Raw genomic sequence first — 21568 nt, forward strand, 5'->3', positions numbered from 1 at the left:
TGTCACACTCAGGACCAGACCTAAATGGATTAGTTAAATCTTTGGAAAAGGAAAGTGCTGTTTTAATTGATTGGTTTGCTAATAACAAAATGAAAGCTAATCCAGATAAATTTCAGGCTATTGCTGTTGGGAATAAATCAAAAAGTGGGAATATTAAATTCAATTTGGATGGGAATGAAATTTTATGTGACACTGAGGTAAAGCTCCTGGGGGTGACAATAGATTATCAACTCAAGTTTAAAACTCATATCTCTGATATTTGTAAAAAAGCATCAAGGCAGTTAAATGTTCTTAAAAGAATTGGAAAACATCTATCTAAATTGGGAAGGTTAACTATTTATCATTCATATATCATGTCTAATTTCAATTATTGTCCTGTGGTTTGTCATTTTTGTGGGGAGGGTAATACTAAAAAGATGGAAAAAATACAAGAACGTGCCTTGAGGTTCATATATGAAGATTTTGATAGTGATTATGAAACTCTGTTGTTAAAATCTGGTTTACCTTCTTTAAAAATAAGACGCCTAAGAATGATGGCAATAGAAACCTTTTAAAATATTACATAAAGAATCACCGGTGTATCTCCATGATATCATTAATTTTAAAAATGTATCTTATACTTTTAGAAAACAACAAACTGTTGAAATTCCACAGGTGAGAACCACACATTTTGGCCTTCATTCATTAAGATATGCTGGAGCTACACTATGGAATGAGTTGCCTGACACGATCCGTGCACAGACAAACCTAAACCAGTTTAAAAGTATGATCAACAACTGGAATGGCAACTCATGCAGGTGTGGCTCCTGCAGATCTTAATACCTTTATTTTATTTTGTGTTAAATGTTTGTTCCATGTAGCTTATAGAAATTAGTTTGCTTTATTTATTTCATTCTGCTTTGCATGTGCTTATGTTTCAGTTTTAGTGCTTTGCTTGCATGTGCTATGCTTTTTATTTATGAACTTTTTACTTGCAATATAGCTATCATAATTTGTATGTCTCATATGTGTGTTTTATGTATCTTAATATGTGTGTTGTTATTGTTATTAATGTCGGCAAAAAGCTCTACAGAGCTTATGTTTGTATTTAATGTAACCCGACTTGAAATAAAATTTCTTATCTTATCTTATCTAACAAGCTATAAAGGGCCCCAAAATTACTTATAATACATAAATCAGGCCGTTAGTTTTCCTCATTTCAATTGTTTTAACATTTTTTATTTCATATCGGTTCAGAATTAGCTTCTCTTATTGGATAACAAGGGGCCACATGACATTCTTTATTCTCCAGTAATAATTTCTATCGGTCATTAACAGAAAAATACGGACCAGAAAACAAGTCGTTAACGGACGATTACATGTAAATGACCGGTCGGTCGTGGTTTCGCTGTTAGGAGAGCTGTCCCTATAATAAAACAGGTTCCTGTTTTCAATTTCATATTGCAGTTGTTGAATTGTTTACCATGTTTTCGTTAATAATAAAATCATAGAAAACTTTATTTTGTATTCATAGACTGTAAAAATGCACTTAAATGAATGGCAATGACTTATAGTTATCACTACGACTGGTCTTCACTCTTTCCTATATAACTCGTACAATAACTCAAGATGGCTTTGAACAATTTTATTTTTTTAAAACATGGTCCCTCAATGAAATAAATATCATAGTTATTGAAAAACTGGTAATTATCGTAATACCTGCATGGACTGCCTGTATGACAGTAATATTGACTGCACAGCGGAAATAACCTCCAATTATCGTTCTTTATTTTATCGCCTTCGGCTCAGTTATTAACGCTATCTTTGTCAATACCACTGTCCTCGGACATTTAGTCTTTGTTGGATAGCTGTCTAATAGGGCAATCATATCACACACATCTTTGTTATTTTTCATATGCACACAAGCAATGAAAGAGGGACGAAAGATACCAAAGGGACAGTCAAACTCATAAATCTAAAACAAACTGACAACGCCATGGCTAAAAATGAAAACGACAAACAAACAACAGCACACACGACACAACATAGAAAACTAAAGAATAAACACCACGAACCCCACCAAAAAACTAGGGGTGATCTCAGGTACTTAGGAAGGGTAAGCAGATCCTGCTCCACATGCGGCACCCGTCGTGTTGCTTATGTGATAACAATTCCGGTAAATAGTCTTATTCGGTAGGTCACATTCAGGCAAGGGAAGGGGATTGTAGTTACGACGTAAGGAACATATCCGATATCATTTGTGATACGGTTATTCCATAACGGTCAACCAACTCGTGATGGCGTCCGTAAAATTTACGAAGGGATGATTTCAACTTCACCATTTGGAACTCTTGGTTTAATAGCTTCCTTGTGAGCAGCAACCCTCTATCAAGAAAATCATGATAGGAAATGCACGCACGGGAATATCGTATCAATTGGGAGATATATACCCCGTATGCAGGTGCTGCTGGAATGTTGCTGCTTAGAAATAGAAAGTTCACAATTGGAAAGCTGAAATCATCTCTTTTGTCGTAAAGTTTTGTTTTCAACCGACCCTCATTGTCAATTTCTAGATGTAAGTCAAGATATGAGGCCGACTTAACTGTATCTGTAGTATCCTTTATCTCTAGCTGTCACACCTACTGCACGGCAGCTAAAGAGAGATAATCCAAACCTAAATCAAGATTAGAAATGCTCATTTAAAAATTAGATTTTTGAAGGTAGATCTTTCATAAATGAATCATTTATACAACTATTTCCAAAAATCGGGAAATATTTAAAATATGAAACCAATTTCAATTCTTAAACCCAATATTCATTTGTATTACTAGTAGATAGTTTTCGTGTTTTCTATATTTATTTGGAAAACATGCATAAGATAAACAGATCTTAAATATCTACAAAATTACTTTTTTACAGGTTAGATTTTTAGAAAGTGTTCAGACTGCTTTTGAATTACAAATTCCATTAGCATAGATTTCATTAAAAATATACACTTAATTGTTTCCTATGATAAGAGGTAAGTGAGAATAAAGTAATAATGATGTGTATTTCTGTATATTTCTTTACAAGAAATAGACCGACTAATATAAGTTATATGGTTCGCTATTGACCCCGTACGGATCCATAGAGGGTTAGTAAAATCCATAGGGGGTGAGGCCGGAGGCCGAATCCCCTATGAATTTTATTCACCCTCTATGGATCCGTAGGGGGTCAGTAGTTAACCGTATAACGAATTTATCGGACGCTGGACTTTTTCGGCTGCGTTTTGTTGAAAAATAAACAATGAAACACAACAACAGCAATACTGATGAAGTCACCAGTAATGCGTCATGAACCCCCTATGAAACTTACTAACCCCCTACAGTCTCATTGGGGGTCACCACGTGACGGCGTTTAACCAATCACAACGTGATAATTTATCTGTGGTCCGATAAAGCACTATAGTTATCAATTTTTTTCGCAGTAAATGAAGGGTAAACCTATACACTAAAAACTTTTCTAGTCTTAGAATCAGGAATAATTCAAGGTTTAACATATTCTATCGACACTTGGTAATCTGTAAAGTATTGTGGTTTGTCGAATTGTGTCGTTCGGTTTCTCTTCTACGCATACCGATTGTTTGTAATGTTGTATACAAGGAACGTTTTGGGCGGTTATTTGAGATACGACAAGAAAAGTTTAGTATACATTTTGTAATATTTGATTGAAGCAAACTAAAGTAAAAGAACGCAAACCAATTTTTGGGGGCGTACAGGACAGACGCATAAGAGACGTACGGGAAGGACAAACACGGGTAACACTTAATGCCCCCTCCACTACGGCGGGGGGCATAAACAAGTGCAAATCATAGCTGTTGACTATGAAGTTAACATAGATAATCTGCTTCGAACAAACTGCATAAAATAACGAATCAGCTTGCAGTTCAGTTCAGTGACTCTCATTTGTTCATGTCCGTCAAATTTGTTTTTTGTAAATTTGTTTAGTTATGTTGATAACTACTTTTCTAATAACATCTAAAAGAGATATTCAATAAATCATCATCAATAACAAACACTTACGAAGCAGGCAGATCTGCCATCTGATATATCAGTGTCACTTCCTATACATATATGACCATCATTTAACGGTATGTGGTTTACGCTAGGCCGTTATTTTTCTCAATTGAATTGTTTCATATGTTTCATATCCAGGCATTTTATAGCCAACTTTACATTATTTTTCATTGTTGAAGGCCGTACGGTTGCTTGTAATTGACTGCATCTACTTCTTGTAAACTCTGGTGGGTAGATGTCTCTTTGGCTATATCAAAAGGCTGTTCACCTGAGCGGACATGATATTAACAGAATTCAGAGTCAACATTAAAGAACAATATCAAGATCATATCATGAACTAATCAGCTTGAAGTGCTGGAACTGCCTTCAAAAATAACAATATCCACATAATATTAAAATATTTTATTATAAAACAATTAAATTCCTGTCTGGTCCCGTATCCACTTTCGGAACTGAGAAACTCTCGTGTATACGGTAGGTTTACCGGAGCAGGATCCGCTTCCCCATGACGTCGCTCCAGCAAGTTTAGACTGGCAAATCATAGGACCTCCACTGTCTCCCTGGAATATAGCTATATTAAAACAACAACCATAAAATTCTCCATACAAGAGCAAATCCTTAGATTATGCAATAAATTGTGATAAAATTTTCTTAACAATTCAGTCAAGCTTTTTTTGGTTCTCCCAAGCAGGAACAGTCAGACACAGACATGTACACATGTAAAGGCCCGTGATGTATAAATACGCAGAAACTTTATGAGTTACAAGACAAAAGCAAATAGTACCGAGTGTGTACCAAGTAATACATTTTATAGTTATTCACCTATCGTATAATCAAGGTTGGTATGATTACATTTTCTCAAAAACTAAACTTTGATTTTTTCAACAACAAAAAAACATCTTAAAAGGTAAGTCAATGACTATACCAAATTACCAACAATGACAAACACTTACGAAGCAGGCAGATCTGCCATCTGATATATCAGTGTCACTTCCTATACATATATGACCATCATTTATGGAACCAGTCCAGATGTTTGAGCAATCGGAATTAGACAAAACAGTCATGCTAACGTCTTGGAGAGTTTCTGGTATACTCCCGCTTCCTATAACGGAAACAAAATGTTTACATTTTCAATATTTAAAAAAAAAAACCACAGCAGTTTATGTTAAACTTTCTAACTAGTAGATTTATGAAGTAACAGTTGTTCTAGTGTTACAAAATTTGCAGAAGACTGTACTACGATAAGCTGCCTTCCTTTATACATTCAGTTATTCTAAGCAGACATATGCTGTTGTTTTTTGTTTTGTTTTTTGTTTGTTTTTTTTTTCTATGGACGGGTTGTTGTCTCTTTGGCACATTCCCCATTTCCATTCTCAATTTTATAGTCAACCTTGACTGCTTCGTCTTTTGGAATAAGTAAGACAGATAACAGTCTATCTTTAAAAATACTCCTGTCTTTTTATAGGTCTAGGATACAATAACTAATTTAAGTGGTGGATACTCCCTTCAATATATTTTTTTGCAATTCAAGATATATTTGTTGAACTCGATTGGTTGATTCTATAATTGTGCATCTAACCTATCCGACTTATTGCACTCATGCTACAACGAAAAATCATGTGGACAAATGCTTTATTTTATTAGTGACTACCTTCTTTAATTGTGTTTTAACAACCCATTGTTCACATGTGACCTTAAAATGTAGTATAAATCAGGAATTCTTCAGATCTTCTTCATATGTCGATTTTATGAAATTAACGCACATTTGACAAATTTAAACATTTATGATTCACAACAAACCTGATAATTTCAACACTGATTACCGTAACCTTTTCATCCATGAATACTAGTAGTATATACATGCATCATACCATATGCACCGGTCAATTTTTGAATATCAGTTGAAACCAGAGCTTATTCTCATTTCGAAGACTATGAGAGGTATCTTGGGTCTATATTCTTATGTCAGTTACTGTTTAATAAGTATTATGATAAAAAAATATATGATTTCACAAGTTTCTGTGGTATTTATTTTGGACTGGTTGGTCATTAAAATTTTTAAAAGCAATCGGCCAGTTGATCCGTTTGCTTGATAAACAATTCAATATACATCTTTAAAACATGAACTACATAAATGTATGTTTGTGGCGTTAGAGAGAAAGAGAGACACACCTGTTTGTCCCCATCCAGATATAACGCATTCCACACCCGCAAAATCACCCTCTTCGTCCGCCATGTCAACCTTTTCGACATTTTCATTGAATTCTAATGGTGATTCTAGCTCCATTACAGCAATGTCATTCGGATAACCACTTGCTGAGCCATCATAATCAGGATGCTAATATAAAATGTCATGTTGATATTTAAAAAATAGAATACATTGTCAAATTTAATGCTAATGGTGATTCTAGCTCCATTACAGCAATGTCATTCGGATAACCACTTGCTGAGCCATCATAATCAGGATGCTAATATAAAATGTCATGTTGATATTTAAAAAATAGAATACATTGTCAAATTTAATGATCCATACACACGATTTTTAAAGGAAAACCTGTTTTTCAAATCGCAATTGAATGTAAATGCAGCCAATTGAGTTATTTTTTTCACTAGCAGTTACTATATGTGATCCATTTGAACAATTGAATTATTTTTTTAATAAACTTACACCTCCGTCAGATTCTAATTAAGGCCAATCAACACGTGTTTATCAATTCTTTCTATTTTGCGATGAGGCCATGCGATATTTATTTAATATATTTATTAAAAGGTCTCTATATGTATGCCTCTTATAGACAGAATAAGTATATACACAAATGCAAGGGATATGGGATTTGTCCACATATTGTTAGTTACTGTAGTTTGAAATTAAAGCGTGAAGTACAGCAATACAAGTGATGTTTGTGTATTTGTGTATACGTTCTTTGTTTGTTTTTTATCCCTATTTTATTGCAAGTTGCATTTTAGTATACCACTTATTTTATCAAAAATCTCCAACTTTATATTTTAATCAGGACCTTGCAACAGTTATTTTAGCTACTAGGTTATCAGATCTAGTCATTTTAAATAAGACATTTTATAAGACGATATCTTAGTTACCATGGTGAAATCTTTCAAAGGTCTTGTTTGAACATCTTCACTCCATATTGTTGAGCCAGCAGCTATTCGCAATGAGCTAACCCTGAAAGTAAAAAGCTCAATCTCTATATGGAACACATTGCAAGAATACAGTACACAAAAACATTGGAATATTTTCCGTCTCCGGGAACAATAAAAAAACACTTTCCGGAAGTATTTTTCATTTTGCTTATTAAAAACTATAATGAATCTGAAGTCTTAAAATTAAAAACTATAATGATTCTGAAGTCTTAACATACTTTGTCAATGATGTAAGTCATTGCAGTCAGTCTTTAAAACAATAAGGCACTAATTATAAATAGGTCCAGATTCATAATGATAACGGTCACAACGTCTCGCATGTAAACCAGTTGCATATATAACCGGTCGTTTTCCGTGTTATAGTAATTCAAAAACGGAATACCAATACTTTAAACTTTATTAGCAAGGTCCGGACAGTACCAGACCTAAGACCTAAACTCCCTACAAAATGACATACACAAGCATATATAAAAAACAGTATCTATAGAAAAGGATTAGTGTCCAACGGATTAACTTGTCATGGTCAGAGTGATTTCCATCAAGACAAACATATATTTAACAATAGAATTAATTAAACACAAAGAAATATAAAAGGTTAGATAGACGGATTAACAAATTGTCACTTTAGCACTTAAAATATAATGTCTGATCTTAATTTATTTCTAGGTCCCAATTGTCCAAATCTTCCTGGTTATATTCGCCACTACTCCACCTAAACTCGGTCTCCGAGTTTGCCGAATGAATTTTGTTATCGTCGTGGGTATCTTCCTCCACGCCGATGATGTTGCTGCGAATTGCCACGCGAGCAAATTGCAAGGGTCGAACGCACACCTCGGTTTGAATGTTTTATATCTAGATGTTGAATCTCGTGTCTACTGTTTACGTTCTCTTCCCTCAGACTCTGAACTTCGTCTTCCATATCATTTAAGATGCGATTGTAGTGCATGTCAGTATTTTCAAACTCCATTGTTAAGCGTTGTCTGGAGTTGGTTAAATTTAGGTTTTCCTCTTCCAGTTGAACTACTACTCTTTCCAAATGCTCAGTTCTACTTCTATGTTCGGCTAACTCATGTTCTATCGTTTGAATTATCCGGCCATGTTCTAAACGTTCCAAATTTACTTTGTCCAAACTGTTCTTTAAAATAACATTTTCTTTTCTTACGGTATCCAATTTTGAATTTTCACTTTTGAGTACAGCTATTTCTTTCAACGAGTTACTGTGAGAAACTTTTAACTTCTTTAGGTTCTGTTTAGCAGATTCGTCTTGTATGGAGCACGTAAAAACGGAGAGTTCCTTGTCCTCGAGTCCTTGAAACGGAAATTGAGACATTTGTTTCTTCTCAATAAATGTTCTCATGCGGTCGCTGTCTCTTTGCATTTTAGATTTTGACTTCTTCTTTGGTTTTGGGTTTTCACATGACTTAGCGTGAAAACTACACATACGGGCAAAATGTCCATGGTGTCTGCATTTGTAACAATGAGCGTTAGCTGCATAACATCGATGGTATGTGAAAACGTTCAATGTCTTACCGCAATATTTACACAGAAAGTCCAAACAGGTATCTTCTTTTGTAATCGGAAACGGATGTCCATTTCTGCAAGGCTGGTAATTCCAGGTTCCTTCCATAGTGTTGTTTCTGAAGGTATCCATTTACTAGTTTGGGGAAACTAGCTCAAGATCGTGCCGCGGGTACCTCAACCAATATATAACCGGTCGTTTTCCGTGTTATAGTAATTCAAAAACGGAATACCAATACTTTAAACTTTATTAGCAAGGTCCGGACAGTACCAGACCTAAGACCTAAACTCCCTACAAAATGACATACACAAGCATATATAAAAAACAGTATCTATAGAAAAGGATTAGTGTCCAACGGATTAACTTGTCATGGTCAGAGTGATTTCCATCAAGACAAACATATATTTAACAATAGAATTAATTAAACACAAAGAAATATAAAAGGTTAGATAGACGGATTAACAAATTGTCACTTTAGCACTTAAAATATAATGTCTGATCTTAATTTATTTCTAGGTCCCAATTGTCCAAATCTTCCTGGTTATACATACATATTTAAAAGCAACGAGTTATGTGTTGCTACTACTTCTTTTTAGAGTCAACATTAACTTTAGATTTGGGATAGAAGTCTATTTGCATATTTAAGCCATATATACCAGAATTATATTTTAAAGTATACGTTTTATTACTGAGATGGTGATTCGACCGCCAATGAACCTTGAATTAACACAATTACAGCACCAAATCAATTACAAAAAAGGAAAAGCAGTGAAACCTTAGAATAAAACATAAATATGTGCCACTGGAAAATAAGCTCGTTTATTAGGTGAAGAATTTACTTAGCAGTATTCTTTATACAAACACATGTAGATATCACGTGTTCGCACCGCAGCCAAGTTAGTTACGATTCCGTACCATTATATAACAGGTCGAGAACTCTAGGTGTAACACCACTAATTCGGGCCCGGCCAGAAAGCACATACCAGAAAGTAGTACATATTTAACACAAAATAGTTCCTACGCATGAGTGTAACTTTCAAAATGTATAGAATATTTAGGTACTTTTGGCATCATGTGAAAGCTGAAGGACTGGTGATCATTGTAGAACACTTTTAGACTTAAAAATTTGAATATTAAAAAAACTGCACCAAATTCTAAAAAGAGGGTACATTTAGTCTGTTTGTCAGATCTGAAGTACCTGTTTTGGTACATCCGAAGTTCCAGGAACCAGTTCTTTCTTATATGCAATTAAAGGTATGTTGAATTTTTCAGTACAAAACACCATAAAGTGTTGCTTTGAAATGCAATGATTGCCACTTTATTTGAACTTAAAACGAAAGAGGTGTGCCTGCTTGAAATGGAGGAATTTAACATAGAAAGCAATGGGACCATGAATTAGTGGTGTACTTCCTCTAGATTTCTTTACGTCAGAATATATTTGCATGGTAATTTCCCAAACACCAGGCCAATACGGCCTTGAAAAACTGACCAATCGACGCAATGAGCTACAATGCATTGTGGGCTACTACGAGTTTACTACAAACTGAAAACACGTGGAATGAGTGGGAAAACTGTCAACTAATAATGTGTCTGGGATTCTCAAAATATATTTTTTTGTTCTGCGAATGTGATTATTGTAAAATATATAACGTAATCTTCAATTTGCATGCTCAGATTAAAAAAGTATTGCTTACGGGCTTCACTATTCGACTTTCTTTTTCGCCTTGTTAAAGTTGTTGAACAGGTTGTTTTCCATTGTACCTGTGCAATAATTTTACGACCTGAAACAGTGAAATTTCAGATGAAATGACCACTGTCCACTATGGAATTTGTTGAGCTTTTTTACACCTGTATAATGTCATTCCAAAATCATTTCAATCTGCCTAGAAAAACACGAAAACTTTCATTGAAACACTTCTTTCTGTACTGGATGTGTAAAATTTTATCAGGACCCAAACTAAAAGCAAGAACATCATAATATTCAGTATGCTAAAAATAAGTGTTATGAAAGCGGCAGGGGCGGATCCAGCCATTTTAAAAAGGGGGGTCCTAACCCTGAACAAAAGGGGGGTGGGTTCCAACTACATGTCCCCATCCAAATGCATTGATCGCCAAAAAAAAGGGGGGTTCCATCCCTAGGACCCTCCCCTGGATCCGCCACTGAGCGGGTACGGTATATAGCTAAATACATCTCCAATATTCTGTTCATTGCGTCTTTTTGTGTCGGGATGTATAAGGACCCGGTCACGTCTACTTGTATTTTTGTACATTTAATGAGTTAAGCCTTTTTCAACGGATTTTTATAGTTCGTTCTTATGTTTTACTGTTATACCACTGTCCCAGGTTAGGGGAAGGGTTGGGATCCCGCTTACATGTTTAACCCCGCCACATTATTTATGTATGTGCCTGTCCCAAGTTAGGAGCCTGTAATTCAGTGGTTGTCGTTTGTTTATGTGTTACATATTTGTTTTTCGTTCAATTATTTTACATAAATAAGGTCGTTAGTTTTCTCGTTTGAATTGTTTTACATTGTCTTATCGGGGCCTATTATAGCTGACTATGCGGTATGGGCTTTGCTCATTGTTGAAGGCCGTACGGTGAACTATAGTTGTTAATGTCTGTGTCATTTTGGTCTTTTCTGGATAGTTTTCTCATTGGCAATCATACCACATCTTCTTTTTTATATTTGTATATAGAAATAAGAAGATGAGATATGAGTGCCAAATGAGACATCTTTCCAACAAAGACATAATCTAGTTAAGTAACCAGTCATAGGTTCAATGCTGAAAAGTAAGCTATAAATGACCCAAAAATTACGTGTGAAAAACAATCCAGACAAAAAAATATATAGGTTTCTATAGGAGCCTGTATTTCAGTGGTTGTCGTTTGTTTATGTGTTACATATTTGTTTTTCGTTCAATTTTTTTTTATATAATTAAGGCAGTTAGTTTTCTCGTTTGAATTGTTTAAATTGGCATATCGGGGCCTTTTAATATAGCTGACTATGTGGTATTGGCTTTGCTCATTGGTGAAGGCCGTACGGTGACCTATAAATGTTAACTTTTGTGTCATTTTGGTCTCTTGTGGACAGTTGTTTCATTGGCAATCATACCACATCTTCTTTTTTATATTAGATCCAACGCTGTAATTTTCACAAAACATATCAAATTTTCCACCTTGTCGCACATACATATGGATAACATCATTACAGCTTATTTCCTAATGCATGTAGAGCAAAACTTTGGTTAGCTTGCTATTTGTTTGTATATTGTACACAAAATATAAAATATACAAGTTAAAGTATGCCTATATATATATTGTTTCAAAGCTTGTATAAACAACTATTCAAACAAAGCCAGCAAGCCAACCAAAATTTTACTTTGCAGGCATAAGAAATCAGCTGTAATGATTTTATTCAGTTTGGAAAATGTCCGAACCCGTTAAAAAACGAAAACAAACTGAAACTACAGTTGCTGACTTCACTACCTTGAAAACAAATATATATCGGGTAATTCAAACCCTTTTTTTCTTCGCATAGAAACAACTCTTCGTTAATCTGAGCATGGAAGTAATACTTTATCACGAACTATAAATGAGGATACACAAAATGAAAAACTAAGCGAAATTGTGAATCCCGCATTGCACGAAAAAATGTGTTGTATTTCAGTAAATAACACGTGTTCTTGGTTGATTGTAAACACGTAGTAGTCCATCATGCATTGTGACTCATTTAGTGGATTGGTCAAAAACCTAGGTAAAAATAAATTGCGTCACATGAAAATAAACAATTACATGTGCGAGAACATAAGTGTGCTAATTTATGCATTTCCATATAAGGTAGTGGTCCCGACCTGTATAATGGATGAAAATAATTTCATAAATCAAAGAAAATATGACTTTTATTCTAATGCGAAATATTCCACATTTACGTCGAAAGAAATTTAGTTATACCTGACCTTTAAAAGTAAATTTCAAACAAACCCATTTCAGTTCGTTTTTTTTCAACAGCACAAGCTGTATACTTTTTTTTTTTTATTTCTTGTGTATCCTTTCACGAAAGACCAACATAATTAAGTTGATATCTTCAAAATCAACCAGGTTGAGTAATTGCATCTAGGACATATACGGTCCCATCTAAGAATACATGTTGTGGCAAGTGATTTTATGATGAACAAAAAGCCTTTCATTTTAACACTATCCCTATAATACGCATCGACTTTTTTTATTTTTTTGCTAATGCGTTTAAATATTCATCTCAAATAGTCAAACATTAAATTTACTTGTAGATTGAAGTTTCCAAGAATAATCCACGGGCACTTGTCTCAGAAAAAAAAATCCTATATACCTTAATATAACATTATATATATATAAGTGTTATATTAAGGTATATATAGGAAACAAATTTCTGAGCCAAGGGCCTGTGGAATAAACATAATGCTATACTCTGAGGTCATAAAAAGACTACAGCAACCCAACGTAACAAAAGGCAAAGAACATCTAGTGGTCAAAGCAAAAAAAAAACAAGTGTCTTTCCAACTTCTGGAAAGTTCTTATTTTTAGCCAAACATTATTGACAAAATATCTTTTTCAAAGTAAAAGAAGGGTCTACAGGACCTGAAAAAAAAGTTAATGCTCGAATAAACCAATCAACGGAACGAATGGAAAAAAGTGTCATATTCCTGACTTCGTACAGGCATATCTGAATAAAATGTAGGGTTAGCCTGGTTTTATAGCTATCTTTATTCCCCGCATGTTGAACAGTTTATTTATACATTGTAGTTAACTCATATTGACATACAAATGTATGTGTGGGAAATAACCAAATAGGCATACTTCGTGAACGTGATAAGACTTGCACATTGAATTGTCGCCTCTTTACCGGCTTACATTTCAACTAAATATAATAACTCAAATATGAAAAATCCGTCATTGCAAGTTAGATACTAGTTCATGCATTAAATATAACATAAAGTATGATACTCAAGTAAAGAAAAACTTTAATACCTTATCGGAACGCCGTTCATTATAAAATTTGGCATTTAGTTTGTTTTGTTGATTTCATAAAAAAAATATTAGAATTAAGGATGGATTGCTGGAATGTTGTCTTGATAAACGTATAATGGCAAATACTGTATGCATACATTCAACATAGGCATCACAAGAAATTTGCTAACTTATTTTTATTTTTGCCAATTTAAGACATTAACGTCAGTTGTCAAAAGTTTTTAAATGAAGTTACGTTGAATGCCATTTTCAGTGTCCATTTAAAAAAAAGGAGATACAGAAGTAATCAATGAGACAAAAACAAATTCACCAGTCAAAAAAAAAAAAAATACAGACAGTTAAACTAACTAAAAAGAAAAAAAAAGACAACGATTTGATACATTGTACTCATTAAAACATATAAAGTAATTGTTGTTTTTGTGCAACAGACTTAAAGGTGTTTTACTGTTTAGATTACAAATAGTACGGATGCAGCCTTTTTAAAACGAGTACCTCAACCAAGGAGAAAATAGGGGGGTTCCCATCACATGTCCCCATTTAAATGCACAGATCGTCAAAAAAGGGTGTTTCCATCACTGGATACCCCCACCATCCTGAATCCTCCACTAGAAACTCTAGGAACAGTGATGGTCTTTTGAATAAAGTTTATATAATCTAAACTTTCAGATATTATAGGGTATTCCCTGATTGTAAACATTAAAGTCAAAGACACATACATAGATAAGACATGAAATAATTCAGTTCAAATCAAATTCAAGATTACAAATCACTTGAAATACTATTTAGTATTAGGTCAAAACAGTGGTGTAGATTGAAAGCGGATCACCACTGTCGATGGAATGTTTCAACAAATACATACTATTAGGAAAATATTTTTTTTACACTTTTTAAATTAAACAGCTTTTCTAAGCATATAAACCATTGGACAAAGAAAACAACATTATATAAGCGAGCTTTGGAGTACTCTTTCAACTGACATAAAAATCAAATAGCAGGTGCTGAAACGTTCTTCCATTAAACAAGATGCATAATGACAAAATTTAAGTCATATCATTAATGATGAAGATTAAACCAACCTTCACATGGTATCATGCTCTCAAGTACATATAAGATAATCACAAAATTAAAATCATTGCCTATCACTTTGTAAACTTTTATATGATTACTTACGAACTTCCTTCAACACAATGCGCGGCAGTTACAACCCATTTTTCATCAATGATAGATCCTCCACAACTATGACTCCATGAACTTCCGGTTCCTCTTTGGAGAGATATTTGCCAAGGGTGTTTTCCAATAGTTGTATCACTGCCACCAACAATCCTCTATAATTAACAATACATGTGGATCAGTCAAAGATTAACTATAAATACCTATTAATGATAATCGTGATAAGCTGTATGTTTTAATTACCTTGGCTTGATTTGACAGCTCTTCCTCTTTTGGAATCACGACTCCTCCATATGTAGTAACTATAATTTAAAGAAATGTTATAAAATGTATTACTTATTATTACTTATATAAATATTTTCTTACATGTGAAGTGTTTATCAATACATGCATAGTGTATATTTTATAGGTAATAATAAAAATTAGAAGATATGGTATGATTGCCAATGTGAGAATTCTCTACCAGAGATTTATGTATTTTTGTATTTATATATTTTTAAATGTGAAGCGCTTAGAGTAATTTTTGTTATTATATAATGCGCTCTATAAATATTGTATTTATTATAAAATAACATAAATATTAGCAATTATCAAAGGTCACTACATGGGCATCAACAATGAGCAGTATTTTCAGTTATCTAAAGGGACCGTCCAAATAACCAATTGTCTCAAAGTGTAAGGATTTTGTTAGATATCGGTGTTACTTATACTTCGATGAGTAACCACAACGTTTTTGCAAAAGAAATCTACGAATCATTTAATAAAAGATAAACACACGAACGACACCAAAAAAAACGGAGCGATTTCATCTTCTCAGGAATAATAATCTAGGAAATAAAGCTAGAGAAAATAACTTCAATTAACTTCGTGTGCTGGTGGTTGTTCCACAGGGCAGTAGTACGCGTCTAGTGTGGCTGTTTTTTTTATAAAAAGCAGCTGCCGCTGGCTAGCCTACATATGTAAGCGAAGAGAGAGCCGAGTGAGTAAGCCTCTCCTGCCAGTACATAGCCTCTACACTGTCAAGACTTCTACAGTGCCTCCCCGCGACAGCACATGGTAACTGGGGTCTAGCATCTCAGGCTTTACTGTAGAGGATCTTGGAGCAGCAAGGGCCCTAAAGATGCAGAGTGTAGGCCCACCGACGTGTGGACACGCCCTTACTCTCATTAACCTTGCCCCAACTATGGGTAAATAGCCGGTTAGATGAAAATCGTTAACCCAGGAAGGTAATTTATCTAGGAGAAAGAAACTCCAAAATAAAAACGGGCAGATAATGGTTCGTCAGCCTTGGTAGGCAATTTATCTAAAGGAAGGAAACCTCGACGAAAAATCCCTGGCCCTCCAAGCAGGGGGTTTGGCATAGGGCCAACAACCCTATCCTATAAAAAGATTAAAGTTACGGAAACAGCAACAAAGGAATCAAACACAACCGCTTTACGAATAGGCCTTCAAGTAAATAGTATGATTGCCAGTGGTGAAAGCCGCAAGGAAGCTACTGGCAGGAATGAAGTGCTGAGCGCTAAAGCAAAAACCAGAATAGGATTCTGGAATGTACGTACTATGTATGAAACTGGAAAACTCGCACAGGTCACATCAGAAATGAGGCGATATAACTTGCACATTTTGGGAGTCAGTGAATGCAGATGGACAGGTTCTGGTAAAATGAAAACTGACACAGGTGAAACAGTTCTTTACTCAGGCAGAGAAGACAACCATCATTTTGAAGGAGTAGCCATCATTCTCAAGAAAGGCACTGAGAAGGTACTTATTGAATGGAAACCTGTTAATAGTAGACTGATAACAGCAAAATTGAAAGGAGTACACACCAACATGACCCTTATACAATGCTATGCACCAACAAATGACAGTGATGAAGCTGCAAAAGACACCTTTTACGAGCAACTTCAAGCAGAAGTGAGATTAGTACCACGTCATGATCTTCTAGTGGTGATGGGTGATTTGAATGCCAAAGTGGGAAACAACAACACTGATATGGACAGAATAATAGGTGAACATGGATGTGGTACTATAAATGATAATGGAGAAAGATTAGTAGAATTGTGTGCAGCATACAACCTGGTTGTAGGAGGAACACTCTTTCCACATCAAGATATTCATAAGTTAACATGGTGTTCTCCAAATGGAAGGGATAAGAACCAGATCGACCACCTTATGATAAATGGTACATGGAGACGTTCATTACTAGATGTCAAAGTTAAGAGGGGAGCAGATGTTGGCAGTGACCATCACCTTGTTACTGCAAATATTAAAATGAAATTGAGAAGTACAGGACGTAAAACACTTGTTCCTACACGTTATGATATTGAAAAACTACAAGATCATAAAGTAAAGAATGCATTCATCCTTCAATTGAAGAATAAGTTTCAAGCTTTAACAGATAATCCTGACATAGTTCCATCAGAAACAACAGAAGTCAACACAAAATGGGATCAAATAAGAACAATATATGAAACAACTAGCCAGGACTGTCTTGGTTTTAAGCAGGGCAAAAAGATGAAGAAATGGATAACACCAGGTACTTGGAAGGTTATAGAAGAAAGACGCCATATGAATAAGAAAATACTGGACACAAAATCAGAAAGGCTACAAGAGAGACACAAAGCAGCCTATAGAGTTTTAGACAAAAATGTTAAGCGAATGGCTAGAGCAGACAAAAGAGCTTACATGGAAGACCTTGCTAAACAAGCAGAAGAAGCAGCTGAAAAGGGTGAACAGGGAAAAATTTACAAGATAACAAGAGAAATCTGTGGTAAATTTCGAAGCAATAATGATGTCCATATAAAAGACAAAAATGGAAGGCTATTGACAACAGAAAACGAGCAAAAAGCCAGATGGGCAGAACACTTTCAAGAAGTACTCAACAGACCAGCTCCAGATGAAGAAGCAATTATAATTGAGGCACTTGAAGATTTGGAAATAAATACCAACTTACCAGAAAGACAGGAAATAATAACAGCAATAAAAGCATTAAAAAATGGGAAATCACCAGGGCAGGACAATCTAAATGCAGAACTTTTCAAAGTCGACCCAGAACTTGCAGCTGAAATTCTTCAATCTCTATTTACTTCAATATGGAAAGGAAAAATTATACCTGACGATTGGACAAAAGGCATAATAATAAAGTTAGCAAAGAAAGGAGCTCTAAGTGATTGCAACAACTGGCGAGGTATAACTCTATTGTCAATCCCAAGTAAGATCATGGCCAAAATTATTATCCAAAGAATAATAGATGCAGTTGATAAACAGCTAAGAGAGGAGCAAGCAGGATTCCGTAAAGGTAGAGGATGCATAGATCAAATCTTTGCTTTACGCAACATCATTGAACAATGTACAGAATGGCAAAGGCAGCTTTACATCAACTTTGTGGATTTTCAGAAGGCTTTTGACAGTATCAACAGAAAGACCTTGTGGCGAATACTCAGATCATATGGAATTCCAAAAGAAATAATTGAGCTCATTAAAAGTTTCTACAACAATTTCACTTGCAGTGTAGGGCAAAGCAACATCTGGTTTGAGGTAAAAACAGGAGTTAGACAAGGCTGTGTGATGTCTTCCCTTCTTTTCAATGTCGTCATTGACTGGGTAATGAGAAAAACAACGGAAGATTCTCCAAGAGGAATAAGATGGAACCTTTCAGCAACATTAGAAGATCTTGATTTTGCTGATGATCTTGCTCTTCTATCTCATACCCACCACCATTTACAAGAGAAGACAAACCGCCTTAACACTTTTGCTAGTCAAGTTGGACTTAAAATCAGCCAAACCAAAACTGAAGTCATGACGCTTAACATCAATAACCCAACTCCTATCCTAGTAGATGGAAAAGATCTCCCCATCACAGAAACATTTACATACCTAGGAAGTACAATAAGAAACGATGGAGGTGCAGGAAATGACATAATGAACAGATTGAACAAAGCCAGGAATATATTTAGATCACTTAACAATGTATGGAAATCATCCCAGTATAGTAAGAAGACCAAACTAAAACTGTACCAGAGTTGTGTACTATCTACTCTGTTATATGGATCAGAATGCTGGAGGATGACAGAGGTCGATCAAAACAAACTGTCGGTTTTCCATACCAAAAGCTTAAGAAGAATCCTGCGCATTTTCTGGCCAAACAAAATATCTAATGAAGATCTTCTAAACCAGTGTCAGCAAAATAGCATGGGTACAATATTAGTGAAAAGGCGTTGGAAATGGATTGGACATGTCATCAGAAGAGATAGTAATTCCATCACTAGAACAGCATTACATTGGACTCCAGAAGGAAGGCGTAAGCGAGGAAGACCAAAAAACACATGGAGGCGTACTGTAGAAGGAGAACTGAAAACCATGAACAAAACATGGGGAACAGTAGAAAAGATGGCCAAAGACAGACAGAAATGGAGAACCTTTGTTGCTGCCCTACATGCCGATGGCATACCGGGCAGTAAGTAAGTAAGTAAGTATATTTTATAGGTAATAATAAAAATTAGAAGATATGGTATGATTGCCAATGTGAGAATTCTCTACCAGAGATTTATGTATTTTTGTATTTATATATTTTTAAATGTGAAGCGCTTAGAGTAATTTTTGTTATTATATAATGCGCTCTATAAATATTGTATTTATTATAAAATAACATAAATATTAGCAATTATCAAAGGTCACTACATGGGCATCAACAATGAGCAGTATTTTCAGTTATCTAAAGGGACCGTCCAAATAACCAATTGTCTCAAAGTGTAAGGATTTTGTTAGATATCGGTGTTACTTATACTTCGATGAGTAACCACAACGTTTTTGCAAAAGAAATCTACGAATCATTTAATAAAAGATAAACACACGAACGACACCAAAAAAACGGAGCGATTTCATCTTCTCAGGAATAATAATCTAGGAAATAAAGCTAGAGAAAATAACTTCAATTAGGAAGAACATAATTATTTGATATGCAGGCTCTGTTTGAACATTGCTTCATCTCTTTTGTAACGTTTACCATGATGTTTTTTTTCTTCGTGTTTAAATATTAACTTCCGGTTATACTGGAACAAGGTCAAATTCAACGTTTTTTGTTGGTATTACATTTTGGCATACATAAATGACTCTTAACTGCATGTCCATCGTTTATTTTACAAGTAATTTTCGTAGTTTAGAGGTAGAGTTTGGGATAATTCCGTTTGGATAATACAACAAAACTAGAATGTTTTTGTAGTAATTGTGTTCCTTATATGAATTATAGAAAATATGTAGTTGTTACGGGAAAATACAGAATCAGTGTTACAGTAACATGCAGTCAACGATGTTCCAGATAATGTATACTAATATTGAGAACTTTAAGTAACATACATGTATACGTCCCTCTTTTAATTAATGTATATAGAATTGTTGTTCAAGCTACGAATGCTGAGAGATGGCAAACTCCATAATTGACAGTTGTATTATTTATCTTATTTAAATACAAGGTTTATAAGTTTTCTTCGTATTTATTTTCTTTTGGACTAGACAAAACTTAACAATAAGCAGATCTCATTATACATGTATAGGTTTATGCTCTTCAACTTCATATTGGCCTTTTTAACATCTGTGATTCGAGCATCACTAATGAGTCTTTTGTAGACGACACACGTGTTTGACGCAAATACAAAATTTCAATCCTGGTATCTATGATAAGTTTAATTATGGTATGAATCAATTGACTAATAACCCTCAGAAACCAAACGTATAGTCTAGGACGCCAGACACGCGTTTCTAAAAGACAAAGTACTATAAACTAATCAGCAACAAACCACAATACATACTTTTCCTAAACTCTTGCAGGAACGAGGCTGTAATTGGTAACTGAGGGTAGAAAAATGGCAAAAATAAGTTCATATCAAAACCAACCCAAATTAAAGTGAAAAACTATAGACAAAACGCCAAAATAATCAATTAAACGGAGAAATACAAATTTATACTCACCAACAACACAAAGGAATATTATGAATTTCATTTCTGATATTCCTAATCCAGGGTCAGTGTATTATTTAGCCTATGATAAGACTTTATTATGTTTGGTCTTATATTGAGACAAAAAATAACATCTGCTGGTTCCCATATTTGCCATTAAGTAATTATAGTAAGAAATTTACAAAACCGTAACTGGTATTGTACATACTTAGAAATTTCTGGTCTGTTCAAACTTATTATTGGTCTATTACAGCGTAAAGAATGGCAAATCAAGTTTAATTTTAAACTCTCCCTATTTTCAAGTTAGGCTCTCTGCTACATATGCTCCTGCTTTTATTGAACATTTCTGTTTTGATATATTATATATTATTATATATATACCATTATATATATAACAAGTCAAAAAGGTTACAACATCACCATTAAATAACTATAAAATGAACAAATATTAGATATTTTGGATAACAGATATCCTTCTTCGGTAATAACACGATGTCAAATGCTCCAGTCCAAGCCAACATGAAGTTGCAAGGGCAAAGTACGTAATGATTCTTTTTAATGGAATAACATATCAATTTTTATATTAAACCATGTTTTTTTCAAAAACCGAACTATTAAGCAGATTATCACGTAAAAACCTCAAAGGAAAAATGCCGTATTATGTTACAAATTATATATGGACAACAAAGGGATCTAGACTGGATTTAACAAGGTATAACATTCC

The 21568-nt window shown here is 34.4% G+C and overlaps 1 protein-coding gene and 1 long non-coding RNA gene across 2 annotated transcripts; one reads left to right on the top strand and one right to left on the bottom strand.

Annotated features, from left to right (window-relative positions):
• The first annotated feature begins 557 nt into the window (after positions 1 to 557).
• Positions 558 to 1125, top strand: LOC139528836 (uncharacterized). The gene is made up of 2 exons (XR_011665688.1): positions 558 to 838; positions 875 to 1125. It is a non-coding gene; the product is annotated as an uncharacterized lncRNA (long non-coding RNA).
• A 3296-nt stretch (positions 1126 to 4421) lies between these two features.
• Positions 4422 to 20937, bottom strand: LOC139528848 (trypsin delta-like). The gene is made up of 7 exons (XM_071325067.1): positions 20857 to 20937; positions 15133 to 15191; positions 14890 to 15044; positions 7137 to 7218; positions 6210 to 6375; positions 4988 to 5139; positions 4422 to 4594 (listed from the first exon to the last, which is right to left on the bottom strand). Exons 1-7 carry the CDS (start codon positions 20885 to 20887, stop codon positions 4451 to 4453), a joined length of 789 nt encoding a protein of 262 aa, XP_071181168.1. The 5' UTR covers positions 20888 to 20937; the 3' UTR covers positions 4422 to 4450.
• Positions 20938 to 21568: the final 631 nt, after the last annotated feature.

This window comes from Mytilus edulis, chromosome 6 (assembly GCF_963676685.1).
Source record: "Mytilus edulis chromosome 6, xbMytEdul2.2, whole genome shotgun sequence".
NCBI classification, from domain to species: Eukaryota; Metazoa; Mollusca; class Bivalvia; order Mytilida; family Mytilidae; genus Mytilus; species Mytilus edulis.